Consider the following 16,129-nt stretch of genomic DNA (forward strand, 5'->3'; position numbering starts at 1 on the left):
AGCGGTGCCGTCCGCCTCCGGCCGGGCCCGGCGGGGGAGGGGAGGGGAAGGGGCGGCGGCGGCGCTCGCGGCCCAGCCCGGGGCCGCGCCTGGGCCTGCAGCCGCGGCCCGCCCGCGCGGCCGCTCTGCCCCTGCAGCTCTATGGTGCGCGGACACCCCCCCCCCCGGCGGTGCCAAGAGCGGGCGCTCTAGCGTGGGCCTCCGCAGCTCTATGCTGCGGGAACTCTATGGTAGGGATTTCTAGGCGAGGCCTCCGGGGGGGACTCTATGGTCGCAGCCCGCCCACCGCGCGCGTCCCGAGCGGCCCGGCCGTGTTTACGATGCCGGCGGCGCCGCTTTCCTGAGGCGGCGGCGGCGGCGGCGGCTCCCGCTCCCCCCACGCGAGGCCGCGGCGGAGCCCGGGCGGCCTCCGAGGTAAGAGCGGGCGCCGCCGAGGCAAGGCGCGGGCCGAGACCGGGTCCGGCCGCTCCCTGCCCGCCCTCAGGGCCGCCGGGGGCCGCGCCGCGCCTCGGCCGCTGCCCTCGGCCGGGGGAGGCGCCCGGGCGGCGGCCTGGCCCTGGCCCCGCTCCCGCCGCCGCTCTTTGTCCGCCCCCCGCCCGGCCGCGGCGCCTCGGGGCCGGGGCTCCGCGGGGCGCTGCCCGCCGCGGGCCGGGCCCTGCTCCGCGCCGCGGCCGGGAGCCGCGTTATCCGCGTACAGCGGCGACGCCGCTTCCGAGCGCCCGGCCCGGGCGCGGCCGCGGCCGCGAACCGCTGCGGGACCGATCGGCTCCCCCCTCGCCGGCGCGGGGAGCCCTGCGCCGGGGGCAGCGGGGTTTCTTTTAATTCTTTTAATTCCGAGTTATTTTTTGAGTCAGGCTGTAGCTTGTCTTTCCGCTTGCCGCGGCAGCGCAGGTGGAGAGCGCGGCGGGAGTTCGGGGTTTATTCGTCTGCGGCGGGATCCAGACCGGCGCCTCGGGCCGCCGGCCCGAGCCTGGGCGCCCGCCTTGCCCCTCTCCGCGGGGAAAACGGATTGCTGTCCCTCTGGATGAGGGAGACCTTCCCCAAGTGTGTTAACGGCAGGTAAAGCAGACGGCGCTCTGCCACGGCTTGGGAAGACGGCGTGCTCTGAGCCCCTAAAGAATCCGAAATTACTTGAATGTAATTCCAAAAACTTTTTAAAATTTCTTTCTGTAGCTTGTGTACTACAGTATTTTGGATGTTGTTACTCGCTGTTTGAGACTAAAGCTCTGTGCACGGTATTCTTTGATTTCTGACTTCATAAAGTCTTTAAAAAATTAGTTACGTCTTAAAATATTTCGATATTGAAACAGTGCTTAGGCCTTTCCCCTGGTAGATTCAAAAGGACCAAAACAAGCTTAGTTCCTTCAGCTGGTGGTCCCGCAGTACAGCTCGTATCTTTTTGCCTTAACCTACTGCTTCTATATTTCATTATTATTTTTTTTTCTCCTGATTATGTTTTGAAGCTTCATCTGAGGCTAGGAATCCATTATTTTAGCCATTTTACAAACATTAACTAGAAAGAATCACTGTCTCAGAGAACTTGCATTCTAAATTGACAAAAGCAAACTAGTGAGGACTAGGAAGTCATGTACCGTTTACAGATGGGGCGCTGAAATCAAGAGTGGTTCAATTTAAAATCTTGTGAAAATAGTTAGTGTATGCGCACAGAGTGTCTCTTCAAAATTTTGGGCTATTTTTTCACCACTCTTACTCAAAATTGTGGGAATGGGGTTGGTTTGCTTGTTCTTTAACTGATACTTTTACAACTTTCTTAGTGGTTCTTGCATGGTGGCTCAGTGTGGTATAAGGGGCGTATGAGTGAACTGCGGAGTGATAAATTTGCTTATGGTGAAATGCAGGGTTTTGCTTGCGTTTAAAACGAAGCTAGTTTTGAGGCTCAGACTTGCTGTCAGACTGCTGTGCATCTCTTCGGCTGTTCTCAGAATTTTGAAAGTCCTTTGGAACAAGGACTGTTCTGCATCACGCTTGATCCAGAATCCTCTCGTTTACAGAGGTAGCTGCGGGGAGGCATCGTTTGCCTTCTGCAAATCATCATCTTTAGCTATTGTGTTATGAGCAATGGTTTTCTTACAGACTGAAGCAGTTATTATTTTCCAATTAATAAAACATCAGGTGTTACAGTGCTGGATTCCCTGCTTTCTGTACTCCATGTGACACGCAAAACTCTCTCTCCGCCTCAAACTGCTGGTTTCAGCTAAATGTATATTCTGCTGTCGAAGGTGGCTTCAACTGGCGGGTAGAAAGCTGGAGCACCAGTGTGTTTCCCGTCTCTGGTACTTTGCAGTTTGAGGTTTTTAGCTGCATAGATAGAAATCACCGTTTCAAGTATTCACAGAAGAACATCCCAATGGAAAGTTCGTATTTCTTCAGCTAAATTGCTTGTTTTAACAAGATAGAGACATGTAAAAATCTTGTGTGACAGCTGTGCAGGGCTGGATAGCATACTATACCTTCTTTATCCAGTGGAGGATAGAGATGCAATAATAATTTTCATCTTGTTAGAATGGCTTTCTAAATCCGTTTTCTATGGAAAATTGATAGATATTGAGTGAATATTTAGTTACATACTATAGAGCAAGTAGAGATGAAATGCAGTTGAAAAGCACATTTATCATTGGAAATGTCTTATCTATTATTCTTGTAAGTAGGGCTTCACACCAATTAGAGGAAGCTCAGCAGAAATCTTTCTGCTCTCTTCCCAGTTTGTTTATTTGGGGTGGTTGGTTTTATATCTATCACTTTCATTGTTTATTGCGATCAATTTTGCTGCTGTTGTAAGTCTTTCATGGGATAAAAAGGCAGAGAAAAACAGTAAAAGAGAGAGAAGAAACAGAGAATGTGGTTTAGCACTACAGAGATGAATTAGGTGTTTCTGTAGCAGTGGAAATTTCTTTTAATTTTTGCTGTTGACTGGATTTCAGTTTGACAATGCTGTGTTTACTTTTGACACTTAATATAGCTCCATTTGCACAGCTACAAAACATTTTACTTTAAAAAAAAACCCTAAAATTAAATTAGAGGGTATACAAAGTTGACTCCCTTATACATACTTTTCATCAATTATGCTTTTCACAATTTCGTATTTATTATTTTAAGCATAATATTATGCTTAAATTACTGCAGTTGTCAGTTTTCTCCTTTAAAAAAAAAGAAGAAGAAGAAGAAAGGCCAGAACACGCTTCTGAGTTTCGAGCGAGCTCTAGAGCAGTAGGAACTTCGTACAGAGAACGTCGTAGAGCCGCATTGCCGCGCCGCTGCGCGGTGGCTGCCTCCCCGCGAGCGGCGGCGGCGTTCGGCCGGGCAGCGCGGCGCTCCGGATCGCGGTCCCTGCGGTGCCCGCCTGGACGGTGCTGCGCGACGGTGCTCCCGGGGGCGCAGCCGGCGTGACTGGGGGGCGCGGGGAGCAGCCGAGGCGCCTTCAGTCCGAGCTAAAGCCTTCCTTCTCCTGCTGCAACTTAGGCGCTGGATAAACCGCGTTGTGTTTACAGAAATACGGATGTCGGGAAGCTGTGCCGAGTGTCAGAGAACGTTTGTTCCGGGCTCCCAAGAAGGCAGTTTCGTATGCCATAAAACCATTGATGTCTCCCCAGTTTCTTCACTACAAAGCCCCTTTTTAGGAGCTTGGTTGAGGAGCCCTGTGAGTGCGGGGGGACTCCTCAGATGAGTAAGGACTGCGAGAACAGGATCCTCGTCTTCATGTACGTTGACTTTTTACCCTCTAAGTATACGTCAAGCTGCAAGAGCTGTGGTTTATCTCAGTAGGGAAAAATCAATGACTCACATTTCCACAGAAAGAAGTGTAATTTCCAGTCTCATAGCAACTGTCCTTTCAACAGTTTTAAACCTTCTGTGACAAAATGTTTAACACTCACCGATCATCTTTTAATGCTCTAGGCTGGTCCGCCCACTCACCCCACCTAAAAGCATGCATTTTTACATCGCTCTAAATCCCCCTTTTTTGGGGAGGGGAGGGCTGTCAAGTAGTGTTGAACAGTTAAATATAAAATGTTGGAAATGAGCTAAATGGCTTTGTAATGTGGAGATGCAGTTACTTTTGCAGGGTTTAAAAGGATGTTATTTATCTTTCAAACCTGTGATTTTGAATTCATATTTTGCTTTCATGCGTCTTCAGATGTTTTCAAATAGATTTGGCTGGTAGCTTGGATAAAATATTTCAGAAAATTGTTCTACTTAGAGCAGGATATTCTTTAGTATAAATATTTGATGCAAGGGTTGTTTTTTTTTTTTTTTCCCCTAGCTCTCATGACTTGCTTTGCTTTCATTAAAGAACAGGAAATTCAATAAACACTGACAATAAACTTTGGCGAGGGGCAGGTTTGACCCGCTGCCGACGAGCAGCCGAGCTGCGGGCGCTGTGGGAGCCGAGCCGGACTCGGCGGCAGCTCGGACGCCGCGGTCCGTGCTGCGGGGCTCGGGGGCGGCGCGTGCGCCCTGTCCCCCCAACCCCGTCCCCCTCCGTGACTCGGGGCAAAGCTGCCGCCTCCCCGTCCGCAGGTTGGCGTAACGATGCTCAGCGTAGCAAAAGGGGCCCGACCAAGACCGCTGTGCCGTTCGCTGACAGCAAGCGACGTAGAAGGACAAAGCACTAATTAAAGATTTTCAAATAAGGCTGAAAGAATCAGGCGTATCTATTAAACACCAGTGGAATTTGGGCACTTCTCGCCCGTTCAAATTTATCATTAACTGAATTTAACTTGTTACTTTTCTTCTAGTTGATTATGGAAGAGGTGCACAAGAGCAGCAGTAACAGTTCAGTGACGGCTTCACAAACATCAGCTGTTCAAGGTACAACACTACAGGCAGCTCAGCTCTCTCATATTGCTCAACAGGTAAAGCCTGGGCCAAATCTCAGCAAACATTTGAGGGAGTTAAGAGCCATTTTTGTGTGCAAGCTGTATTAATTCTTCAGTTTTAGAAACGCACGGAGAAGGACCAGCAAAGAAAGTTGAGAAGAATAAACTTGTCTGATGATGGACATCACAAAATTAACAGCATTGCTTGAGTTCAAAAAACCGAAATGAATTCAATGCTGGTACAATGGAAAAATGCAGCCCATCATTTTTGTTAGATTATACATCCATTGCAACAGTCACCAACTTGACTTATGGGAGCTGCTCAGTAAGGAACGGAGGACCTGATCTTTATTTTTTCAGAAAAACTATTTACAGCTCCTTTTGTAAGCTATGGCAGTCCTGGGTGCTCAGCACCATGGAAACGCTTGGATTTTAGCCCAACATGAATGTATTTAATGTGATAAATCATATGAAGCTGGAAATTTGACACACTTTTCATGAGGTAACATCACTTTCAAAGCTTTAACCTAATTTCCTCCTGATTAAAATTTCTGCTTCTGAAAGAGCGTATTTTTCTAGAAAAGGCTGCTCTCACAGCCGCGTCTCAGTGCTGCGAAACAATGACATTTAACAGCTCGTCCACTGTTTACTGTATGGAGATGATTTAGATTTTGATGCAAAATCTAGATAACCACATGAAACAAAGGCAGAATAGAGCATCAGCAAGCATCCTGCTGTTTGTTGACAAGCTATTTTTCTGATCTGTTTTTATATAAGGTTGCCAATGCTACTTGATACTGGTTATTTACTTTTGCATCTGCATGTGAAACTTTAATATTAAAAATGCAAAGCTCACATAAGTTCAACATCAAATTAAAATCTACTCGAATATAAGAAATGTTTTATACAAGAATAACAGTAATAACTAATTTCTTGCTATTTAGGCCTCCACTTCAGCTACAATGTTAATTGAAATGGATAGTTTTATAACATTGCAGAGCAGATGCTTTAATTTTTATTGGGAAAAAAATCTGCTCTTAGTTCTTCCTTGCCTGGAGCTTGTGTAACTTGTCTCCTTTATTTTCCTTTGTGCTCTGATATCTTTTGTACAGCCCCTGTGCCATGAAGTAGATTGGTCAGCATTTGGTACGCATAACTCTTCTGAATGCTTCTCTGTGAAGTTTTTGAAGCATAGTCTTACACTGGCTACTTAAAAAAATCCAATAACATCAAATATGTACATTAATCATGCTATCTGTTGTGTTAATTTAGTGTTGTTAGTCTGATCTATCCTGAGCCTTTAGACCTGTTGGTGATTTCATCTTGATTAAGATGTTTTTAGTGCCATAAACTCTTATTAACTTTACAGGGAACTGAGGCACCTTAGATCTTCAGGCACTTTTATTTCTGCTTATTTAAGTATAAGTCATTCTTAAATGGAATCAAAACTTGAAAAATAAACCCACAAATGGGAGGTTTTACCTGTGCATATTTATGGAGTTGTATGGGAGTAATCATCCTCAGGAAAGCTCTGTGTTGCGATTCTGCGGAAGTCTGCTCTACGGTTCATTTAGAAAAGGACGTGTTTAAGTTGAAGCATTTTAATCTTTCACACATACTGCTACATTAGATTTTCTCCCTAGCCTGAGGCAAGTAAGTGGCTGTTTCAGCCTTCTACGTGTACAGATACGTATCTGAACAATGTGCATCTTAAAAGGATACCTTTGTGACTTGATTAGACTTAGATAAGCTTCTGCTAATGCATGTTCTCCATTAGTTTTCATACACACAGCTACATTTTCTGAACGCTGTAAACACTTGCTTTTTTCACGATCCTTTGGTTTGTTGTAGATGTCTCTAAGAGGTCCCGCCCCACTGACCGTTGTCCAGCTTCCTGGAGAACAAGTCCAAGTCCAGGGAGTCATTCAGACAGCTCAGTCGTCTTCTGTAATCCACTCACCCCAGGTGCAAACAGTGCAGGTAACTACAGAACTTTTGCTGAATAACCGAGTGTCTTTTTTACGTACATGAAAAGACCTGCAGTGGCCTGTCTGAGCTGATCCTGCCACAGCGCAGCCTTTCTGGCCCTACTGTAACAGGCAGCGACCAACCCAGTGTTGTGGGGGTGCATCATTCTTATTTAGGGATTATTTATGTTTGAAATTAGTGTTAATGTTGCCTTTAGAGTTGAAATGAAACTATTGGGCATAAACCTTCCTTTAAAAAGCGAAAACCCATCCCTATAGTCAGTGCTCTTAATAGGCCTTCAATCTGTGTGTCCTGATCCACAAATAAGGAGAGTATCAGAATAATCCAGGGAAGAAAATGTGTGTTTGGAAAGAGCCAGCCTGAATGATGGTGGATAAACTGTTGATTACTCACATGCTGTATGCTATAATTCCGTTTCTGTGGCAAAGTATTCTACTTGTGTCTCTCTTATTTGCTTGCCATGTGATTTTTGTACAAGCCACTTCAGAGAGGTGCCTTGGGGAGTTTACACTCGAGCCCGTTCCTGCTGCCGTTCAGTTCTTGGCTGCAGAGAGCCGTCTGGGCAGCGTGGCATTGAAGTCACGCTGTGAAATAACTGCACTAGTCAGCTAAACAACTGGGAGGACTCAAATACCTAAGTCATTCATCCTTCTGCTGTTGGTTATCCATTCGTATTGCATTACATTGAGAAATCAAGAAAAAAAAAAAAGACTATAATGCATTTTCAGCTACCATTGTTCCTGTAACATCAGATCATGGAAAAGAAAATGTATTTCGCTTTGCTGAAAACAGTTTCACATCTGCTTGAGTAGGTTGTCTTAACCTGAGTCTCTGCTGATCCCTTTTCTATTATCATGTTCTAATTGCAGGATCCCTGCTGACTGTATTCTTGCATTTTCTTTTGGTAATTCATGAGCATTATGGCCTTGCAGCTCACGGGGAAAAAAAAGTAACATGTGAGCAGCTTTTTTAAAAAATGTTGATAGCAGGTTGCTGCTCTTGTCTCTCTGTAGCAGAAGTTAACTGAGAAATACTTTTCCCATAGCTGCATGCATTCTTGTTGACTTTTTGTTGCTGACACATAGATAAGTACAAATAAACACTTTGTAAGCTTGCATTAAATAAGGAGCATCAGAGGAAAAAATTGGCACTGGCCAAGGGCACAATGGAATAAAAAGAAAATTATAGTTAATACTTCACATGTTTACTCCCTGATATGCTGCTGCCTTTAATTATTTATATTGTTTTCATTTGGGTCTTGTTCTTACCAACAAAATATATCGCTAGTCTGTCTACATGATGTATTTTAAGTATTTTATGTGTTTGTTTCTGTACATAAATGGTGTTCCTGTTTCCGCTCCTGTCACCACCTTAGACAAATTTATATGTGGAAGTGGGTCACCTTTTCAGACTAGATAGCTATTAAGATTCCCTGTCTTCTAGCAGCATTTTGCTTTGTTTTGCAGAAGGATAGGTGTAGCTTAACTCAAACCTTTGTGAGTGTTTGCTTAGCTGGAGTTCTTCACCCAGTTCTTGTTTACAGATTTCTCCTTGATTTCCCCCCCCCCCTTCTGTTAGGTAATCTTCATATTACTTCAGAACTTGCATTCCAGAATTCAAAGTTAAGCTTATGAAGATTTTTATGAAAATGCTAACCCGTTTATTTCTTCACACTGTTATTTTTAGATTTCTAGATTGATTAATTCTGCAGTCATAGAACATCTTGGCTTCAGATGGTGGAGGCTTTTTCAGCTTTTAATATAGTAAATATTTTGGGGATCTCTTGAGCTTTCTCTTTATAGGGAGTTAATAGATTTGCATCCTTTGGGTTTTAAAGTGAGTATGTTCTGGTTTCATTATGACCTTTCTAGCTGTAACAGTCTTTGAGAAATGCTGAAAAAAATTACATAGCACTGAATCTATAAATCCACTGCATTTTCATTCTATTTGTAAATAGCTGCATTAATGCAGTTTTCATGCAGCTTTAACTTATTAAAAAATATGTAATTTTTTCTGGGCATTTCTTCTGTAGTGTACAGGATAGCCACATGGAATGTGTTTTTTAGGTATCTTCTTTGTCTGAGAGTGAAGATTCTCAGGATTCGTCAGATAGCATAGGCTCTTCGCAGAAAGCTCGAGGTATCTTAGCTCGTCGTCCGTCTTACCGGTGAGTGCTTTATATGAAATATTTTGTTATTTTGATTTCAGACAAGCATACAGCTTCTTTAAACAGCCTCTGTCAACCTCTAAGTTATTTTCTTTCTCTTGAAGCATGCATTGGATGCGTTTATGCAGTAAACGTTTTGCGTGCCATGTTAGTTACCAATTGCTACAAGGAAACGGGCTTAAATAAGAGCTAGAGATCAGCTCCAAGAAGAGAGGTGGTATAGGGAAAATTGTTTATCATCTGTAATTTTACTTGATGATCTCATTTCACTGAAACGAGGAAAGTAATCAAATGCTGTGTGCTAGCCTTTCAAATAATACATTTATTAGAAATTCAAAGGGCACCAAATTTAATACTTTTTTTACAATAACATCCTGAAAATTTTAAAAGACAGTTTCTGAATTTACTTGACATTTCTGTGATTACTGTTCCCACTTTGGCCACTTTTTTCATTTTTTTGGAATACTTTATCCGCATTCACTCTTGTTAGTACTTTCTTTTGGGTTTATCTCATCTTGAATTATGTACCACAGCAAATCACTTAGGAGGGATTTTAATATTTTATGTGCACTCCAAAAACGGTGGTGGAAAAGAGCAGTTAAAAATCCTCAATAAAAGTAGCCAGGAAAATAGAAGCCGCAGGAAGAGCGTCTATGGGAGAACTGTTTTAGCGGGGTGGATTTGGGATCAGGAGTTGTCAGCTCTGCTTTTCTGTAACTACCACTAACTCATCATTTGGCCTGGGGTAAGATGCATAAAATTCATACCTCCATCGTTCTTTTAAATAGGGATGTCTGTTTTCATAGGGGACTGTTACATAGTACATTGCTTGTTTGAGAAGCTGTGCAAGACCTGAATTAAATGTAGAACACAAAAAGTCTTACTTTGTATTGAAGGAGCAAAAGATTAATCTTAAAACTTTTTTGCAGTAATTTACTTTCTAGTTTATTCTGGCAACAGATAGAGCAAACTGGTTTTAATTAGTTATACAAAGCATATTCTTGAGAGAATTGGAGGATCAAGTTTTAAATCAGAAAAATCTCTTAACAGGCCAGTTATAAATCCCTGGAAAAATGTTTATGATGGAAACTCTAGTGCAGCTTTTACTAAAATAGAATGATGCAGCTGCAGTGCTAGAACAACTTCAGTACAAAGTGTCTTCAGTATATTGTTTTTCTGAAGGTTGCTGAAATCTGTTGCGAATCGTATAGATTATTGCAGACTTACCAGTGCAAACATCTAAGGCTTTTAGAGGATAATGATTGAAAATCTGGAATTTGCACTGAATTGTGCGTAGAAATATTTATCGATCAGCAGCTGACTTGAATTGTTTTTAGCTCTGTCAGCATAAAATTATTAAAATATTTAACAAAAAACAAGAAATCAAAAACTACCGAAATGTAATTGCAGACAGACTTTTGGATAGTTGATACAAAATTTTTCTTCATTTCCAAAACTGTTTGCTATCAAAATTTTAGCATTTATTTTTGTAATACAAAATAGTGATAGTATTTTACAACTGTTGTAGTAGTAATATATAGCTGTTGCCTATTATTAAAACTGATAGAGAGACTTCTTTATTTTTAATAGAAAAATCTTGAAAGATCTTTCTTCTGAAGATACACGAGATAGAAAAGGAGATGACGAAAGTCCTGGTGTCTCTACTGTTACATCTATGTCTGTCCCCACACCGATCTACCAGACGAGCACTGGACAGTACAGTACGTTATGCAAAATATATACCTAATTAATGTAGTTTTATTAAACTTTTCCCAAAATACAAGTTTTTGTTTGTTTCACTTCAGTGATATATATTACAAAAAAGATTGTTTTCTCATTTAGCAGCTAATGAAGCTATTACTATTATGCAGAAATAAATTGATTTCTAAAGATTATAGATAATGCAGTTTTGAAGTTATCTTAGTTTTTGTGTTTTAAGACATTAAAAATATGGGAAAGGGAAATGTTACATTTGTTTTACAGCAAGAAAAAATAATTAAAATAGCAGTCTTCTAGTCTAATGTCCAAAATGTGAGATTATTAAAGATACACTTGCATAAACCTTAGGGCCAAGATGTGTTCCTGTGGTATCAGGGAAATAGAAAGGATTTCATTTTTATCCTCTATTAATCATTGTGTTTTGCAAACCAAACAGCTGTGTTTGTACGTGAGTTTGAAAGTGAAAGCAACTAAAAAGCAAGTTTTTAAAACTTCAAAATACAGGAATTGCAAAAGAGTAATCCTAAATGACATTGTTCCTATAGAAGAAATCTCTGTAAGATAAAGTATGTGAGAACTCAACAACGAGATCTGCTTATTAAAGGTGACAGGGATAAAGCCTTTCAAAATAGGGAGTATTTCTAGTGGTGGGTTAAGATACAGATTTGCCAGTTGGAATGAACATACAGTGTGCGTCTTTATATTTTGTAATGTGAAGCTACAAATATTTTTGTGCATGTTCCTTTTTCTTTAAGTTGCCATTGCTGCGAATGGCCTGCAGCTGGCCAGTCCCGGTACGGACGGCGTGCAGGGTCTGCAGACATTAACGATGACGAACGCTGGGGGTACGCAGCCTGGGACGACAATACTGCAATATGCACAGACATCAGATGGTCAACAGATACTCGTACCCAGCAACCAGGTGGTAGTGCAGAGTGAGTATGCCTGCTGGAAACGTTTGGAAGCACTGATCCCGAGTGGGAGTTTAGCCTCCTAACACTACTGCGTTTTGACATCTTACACTGTTTCTGTAACAGCTGCATCTGGAGACATGCAGACTTACCAGATCCGCACCACGCCAACTACCACATCCCTTCCTCAGACTGTGGTTATGACATCTCCCGTCACTCTGACGTCGCAGACAAGTAAGACGGATGATCCGCAGTTGAAACGAGAAATAAGGCTGATGAAGAACAGGTATGTTCACGGCCATAAAATAAAAGCACACAGACTGCTTTTATTTGTTAATGTGCTAAAATATGTCTTCAAAGGGCAGATTATATTTTAGCTGATTTAAGTGTGTGCTATCAGTATGGTATGCTGCATCTAGTCAGTAAAAACATCAGAGATTTTTGACCAAAATATGCTGTGTGGAATTTGGAGAAAACAAGCTGTTTTTTCCCTGCAGATTGACTACCATGTGTGTTAGCAGATACTGCTAAATTTCATGCTCTCCACCTACTGTTGCAGTTTGTTCTGCTAATGATGCCAGTGCCAACTCCCTCATCTCATATTGGTCAGTGTTACAACACTCATAAAATACTCAAATCTCAGATAAAATAAACAATGACTTCTGTCTGTCTGTTCCAGAGAAGCTGCTCGAGAATGCCGCAGAAAGAAGAAAGAGTATGTTAAATGTCTGGAAAATCGTGTTGCAGTCCTGGAAAATCAAAACAAAACTCTAATTGAAGAGCTAAAAACTTTGAAAGATCTTTACTGTCATAAAAGTGTGTAAGAAAAGAAGGTAAAACTTTTGTGGACTGTTTAAATTTCAGAGGAGAATTTTTTTTTTATACTGAATTTTTTAAACTAGATGAAAGGTCAAAAATGAAACTTTTCTACCTAGATTTCACAATTTAAAGACTATATAGATTTTATTTACATGTTGGTGACAAGTACAAAAAGGAACGAGAAAACCTCACCAAAATTCCTGCTGGCACAACTGGAAACTTCATTAAAGTCAAGATTGCATCTACAATAAAAGGACGTTCGCATTTTACCAGACAGGTGATTAGAATCTCTTTGAGCTACAAATACCTTTTGTAATGGAGGCAATATTTGGTTACAATTAAAATACGGATGAAATGGAATCCTTGCCATAGCTGACATTATTAGTAACATTTATAACTAGTATATGGTTTCTTACTGCTTTTTCAATCCTTACTTTTTCTTTCAGTTATTTGTATGTAAATATTTTTATTTTAGCCTGTAAGTTGTTACTTACAGGTAAAGATGACTTAAAAAAAGATAATACTTTTCTAGAAGTATAAATTATGTTTATTCTTTCTCAGCTGAAAGTTTAAAAGTTTTCTTTTTTAAATGTTTGCTGTGTTTATCAGATTTGGAAAGGTTTTGCAGAAAGCAGAGAGAGGCCTAGTCCTGAAAATGTCTGAAGCACGTGAAATAAGGTGTTGACTTTTCTTCAGAGAATTCAACACATCCAATTATTTTAAACCATGGTTTGGTAAAACGAGTACTGATGAAAAAAGTTTCAGGAGAATGATTTTAAAGTAGTTTGTTCTTAGTTGCTGGGCATGATAAACGTCTATAATTGAAAAAATAAATTGTGTGCTGATTATATCTACAGTTATACACGCATGGCTTACTCTGTTTGGAGATTCTACTGTGCTTTGGAACATTTAAACCAAATAAGAGAAGAACGGTAAAATTAAAAAATTGAAGATATATACCAAAGGGTTTAATGAGGTTCTACCATAGGGTTTGTACGCTGAAAGTAGTGCAAAATTTCCAAACTAATTTTGTAAGGTAGGCAATATTTTGCAAAGTAATGGTATCTTTGTAAGAAAATATTCTATTAAAAACAGGTAGATGGTTGGTATATTTTGTAGCTAAACTGTGATCTTTACAAATTCTGAAATTGAGTTTATATACATATTTTGACAGTTTATATATTTCATTTAGTAAGCAAAAGGAATATTTTGTGAACCAGATTTTCAATCATATATTTTTATGGGTAGTACAAAGTCAAATGAGATCCTCTTTGGTGTAGGAGATATTTGAATTAATTTTGTATGTCTGTAGGCAATTTGCAACAAAATGGATCCTAAAGAGTATTGGAGGGGGAAAAAAAAAAGAGATCAGGGCTCCCGCCCCCCCAAACTGGTAATACCTGCACATTTGATCTTATTGCTATCAGAGATTCTAGTTTGTGTCATTTTGATTTGTTTTGGGTGAAAATTAAATGATGTTTGACATGATCAGGACTCTTGGGTGTAAATAGAAAAAAAGTGTATACAGTGCTTATTGCATGAATAATAAATACACTATTTTCCATAGTTAGGATTGAATCCTGCTTCCAGTTATGTCAGCGGGAATTGCACTATGGACTATGCTATTAAAAGATGTTAGAGCTACGTGTGTGTGTTGTGCTAGCTCAGATCTGAATGAAATTAAAAGATGTACTCACTCCCTAGATGTGTATTGTTTATCATACGCTCAGTCAGTATTTTTTATTTTACTCATTTTTGAATTAATGGGCTTCTTAGCAAGCAGAGCTCTTTGCAAATGGTATGAGACTGCATTCCACAATCACATTGTTAGTAGGCTATGAAAATATTTTTGTTTCTGAAGCTTAATATATGATTGTTATGGACATGATCCACTATACGTTTCCTTTAGGCCAGACTGAAGTAGACATTTGTGTTCTTAGTCATTGCAAAAGAAAGCGCTCTGGTTGCACGGCAAAAGTAACGAGCAAGATTGAGAAAGTCATTATGTTTCGAAACTATGCTCCAAAAGAGGTGCTCGGTGCCTCCAACTTCTGCTAGAGGGATTTCAGGAAAAATGAGCAGCTCTTGGGAGGTGCTCGGCACCTCGGAGAACTGGACCTTCCCACTCCGTCTGCCATCAGGTGTGTGTACGCTCTTCGGCATGGGTGTAAGATGGCAGGGTTTGACCTACAGTACTGAAACTAATTTGGAAACTCCTCTGTATGGTGTTTTGATCCTCATTGAGTGCTGTTGTTCCTTTACCTTCTTTTGTCATATGGAATAATAATTTTAAAAACTATCAACTATTAAGGCTGTATGAAAAACATTGGCCAATTCTTTCTGTATTCAGCAAGTGAAACAAATGTAATGCTGCCAGACATAATGTTAGTAAATTTTTATCCTCTTAAAATAACAGTGTTTTGGGAAAGAGCATATGAAACAGTAACATGAGTTTGCTCTTTAAGTAATCACTTATCATGCAGTAGTTATTTTGGATTTATTTCAAAATTTACATGGTAAGAGAGTAAAATGTACATCCTGACAGTAAGAGAGACTATACCAAATACTGTTCTGCTGGTTATTTCCAAACAAAAATACATGCTTTATATGAACTGTAAATATTTGTTGAAACAATTAGATGGTTGAGAATTTTGACCTTGGTAAATAAAGTCGCCAAAATATAATTCTGATGTTCCTTATTTATTGATCAATTTATTTTTAGTTAACATACTGTTGCAGTGGTTCAGACTAAATGTCTGCATTTTCTAGTATCAAGTCTTTTGTACTGGCCAGGAATAAATACTTAAAACAGTTGTAAGAAACAGCATCCAGAGATCCTTTCCTTGGTGTGTTCTTTCAGCATGCAAGCAGATTGCTAAGTTATTTATGTCTAGAATTTAGTCATCACTAAAACTAATTACTGGACAATACCTTTTGTCTTACGGATTTTTTTTGTCCTTTCTAGTTCTGTTTAAGCTGAGCCACTGTTAACTGAAAACGTTCTGTGCTCTGTTTGTATTCATCCAGCAGAGGGAGTATCCCTTCCATCACCAAACACGTGGTATTAAGTAATACCCAAGCTTCTGAGAGCTGGAAAAGTATAGGAAGAGGGGAGGAAAAAATATCTTCAGTTGGTTAACATTTCTATATTGAATTTCATTATTAGAGTCAAGGTTGTTATCATTTCCTCTACTGTTAGCACGGATCTCAAAGGCAGAAGACAAAACTAAGATAACAAAATTCCCAACTTTTAGGAGATGTACTTGGAAGGACTGGTAGGTGGTTTTAATTAGCTGTATTTCATGCTTATAGGATTGATTTCATCAGTCTAAAATTATGTTTACTGTATGTGGAGACATGCCCATCAGAGTGGCTTTTTACAAGAAAATAAATTCTGTATTTATCTGGATGAAAACACTTTCTTGCAAGAATGCTAAGATTTTACAGTTCAGAGCAACAATATACATTGCAGTGCTCCTTTAAGCTAGAATACTATGTGCACTGTATGACCAGGTTAAATTGTAAAGTATCAGCTTTCTTCCAACAAACAGCGAATTAATATTCTCATAACAAATAATCATGGTGATGTATACTTTAATATTTTTTAGACATAATGAATTCATCCATTTCATGCTCCCCCAAAGATGGTGTTTTACCACAGTTTGAAACCTTACACTAATAGCAAATGG

The 16,129-nt window shown here is 40.4% G+C and overlaps 1 protein-coding gene across 2 annotated transcripts; it reads left to right on the forward strand.

Moving 5' to 3' along the window:
* The first annotated feature begins 280 nt into the window (after positions 1 to 280).
* On the forward strand, positions 281 to 15,124 carry ATF1 (activating transcription factor 1). Of its 2 annotated transcripts, none has more exons than XM_062597311.1 (8): positions 281 to 414; positions 4,755 to 4,871; positions 6,687 to 6,815; positions 8,891 to 8,991; positions 10,582 to 10,712; positions 11,466 to 11,645; positions 11,748 to 11,907; positions 12,301 to 15,124. In XM_062597311.1, exons 2-8 carry the CDS (start codon positions 4,761 to 4,763, stop codon positions 12,443 to 12,445), a joined length of 957 nt encoding a protein of 318 aa, XP_062453295.1. In that variant the 5' UTR covers positions 281 to 414; positions 4,755 to 4,760; the 3' UTR covers positions 12,446 to 15,124. The 2 variants fall into 2 exon arrangements, with proteins under 2 accessions (XP_062453295.1, XP_062453296.1); XM_062597312.1 differs by lacking the exon at positions 12,301 to 15,124 and adding an exon at positions 12,119 to 12,269.
* Positions 15,125 to 16,129: the final 1,005 nt, after the last annotated feature.

The sequence above is a fragment of the Rhea pennata genome, chromosome 29, assembly GCF_028389875.1.
Source record: "Rhea pennata isolate bPtePen1 chromosome 29, bPtePen1.pri, whole genome shotgun sequence".
Lineage (NCBI taxonomy): Eukaryota > Metazoa > Chordata > Aves > Rheiformes > Rheidae > Rhea > Rhea pennata.

What these genes read in the sequence shown, in the direction of transcription:
- ATF1 (XM_062597311.1), top strand. Translation starts at nt 4,761, where the DNA reads ATGGAAGAGGTGCACAAGAGCAGCAGTAACAGTTCAGTGACGGCTTCA. An exon ending in CCCAGGTGCAAACAGTGCAG is followed by an intron (nt 6,816 to 8,890) that starts GTAACTACAGAA and finishes TGTGTTTTTTAG; the next exon opens with GTATCTTCTTTGTCTGAGAG. An exon ending in GCTCGTCGTCCGTCTTACCG is followed by an intron (nt 8,992 to 10,581) that starts GTGAGTGCTTTA and finishes TATTTTTAATAG; the next exon opens with AAAAATCTTGAAAGATCTTT.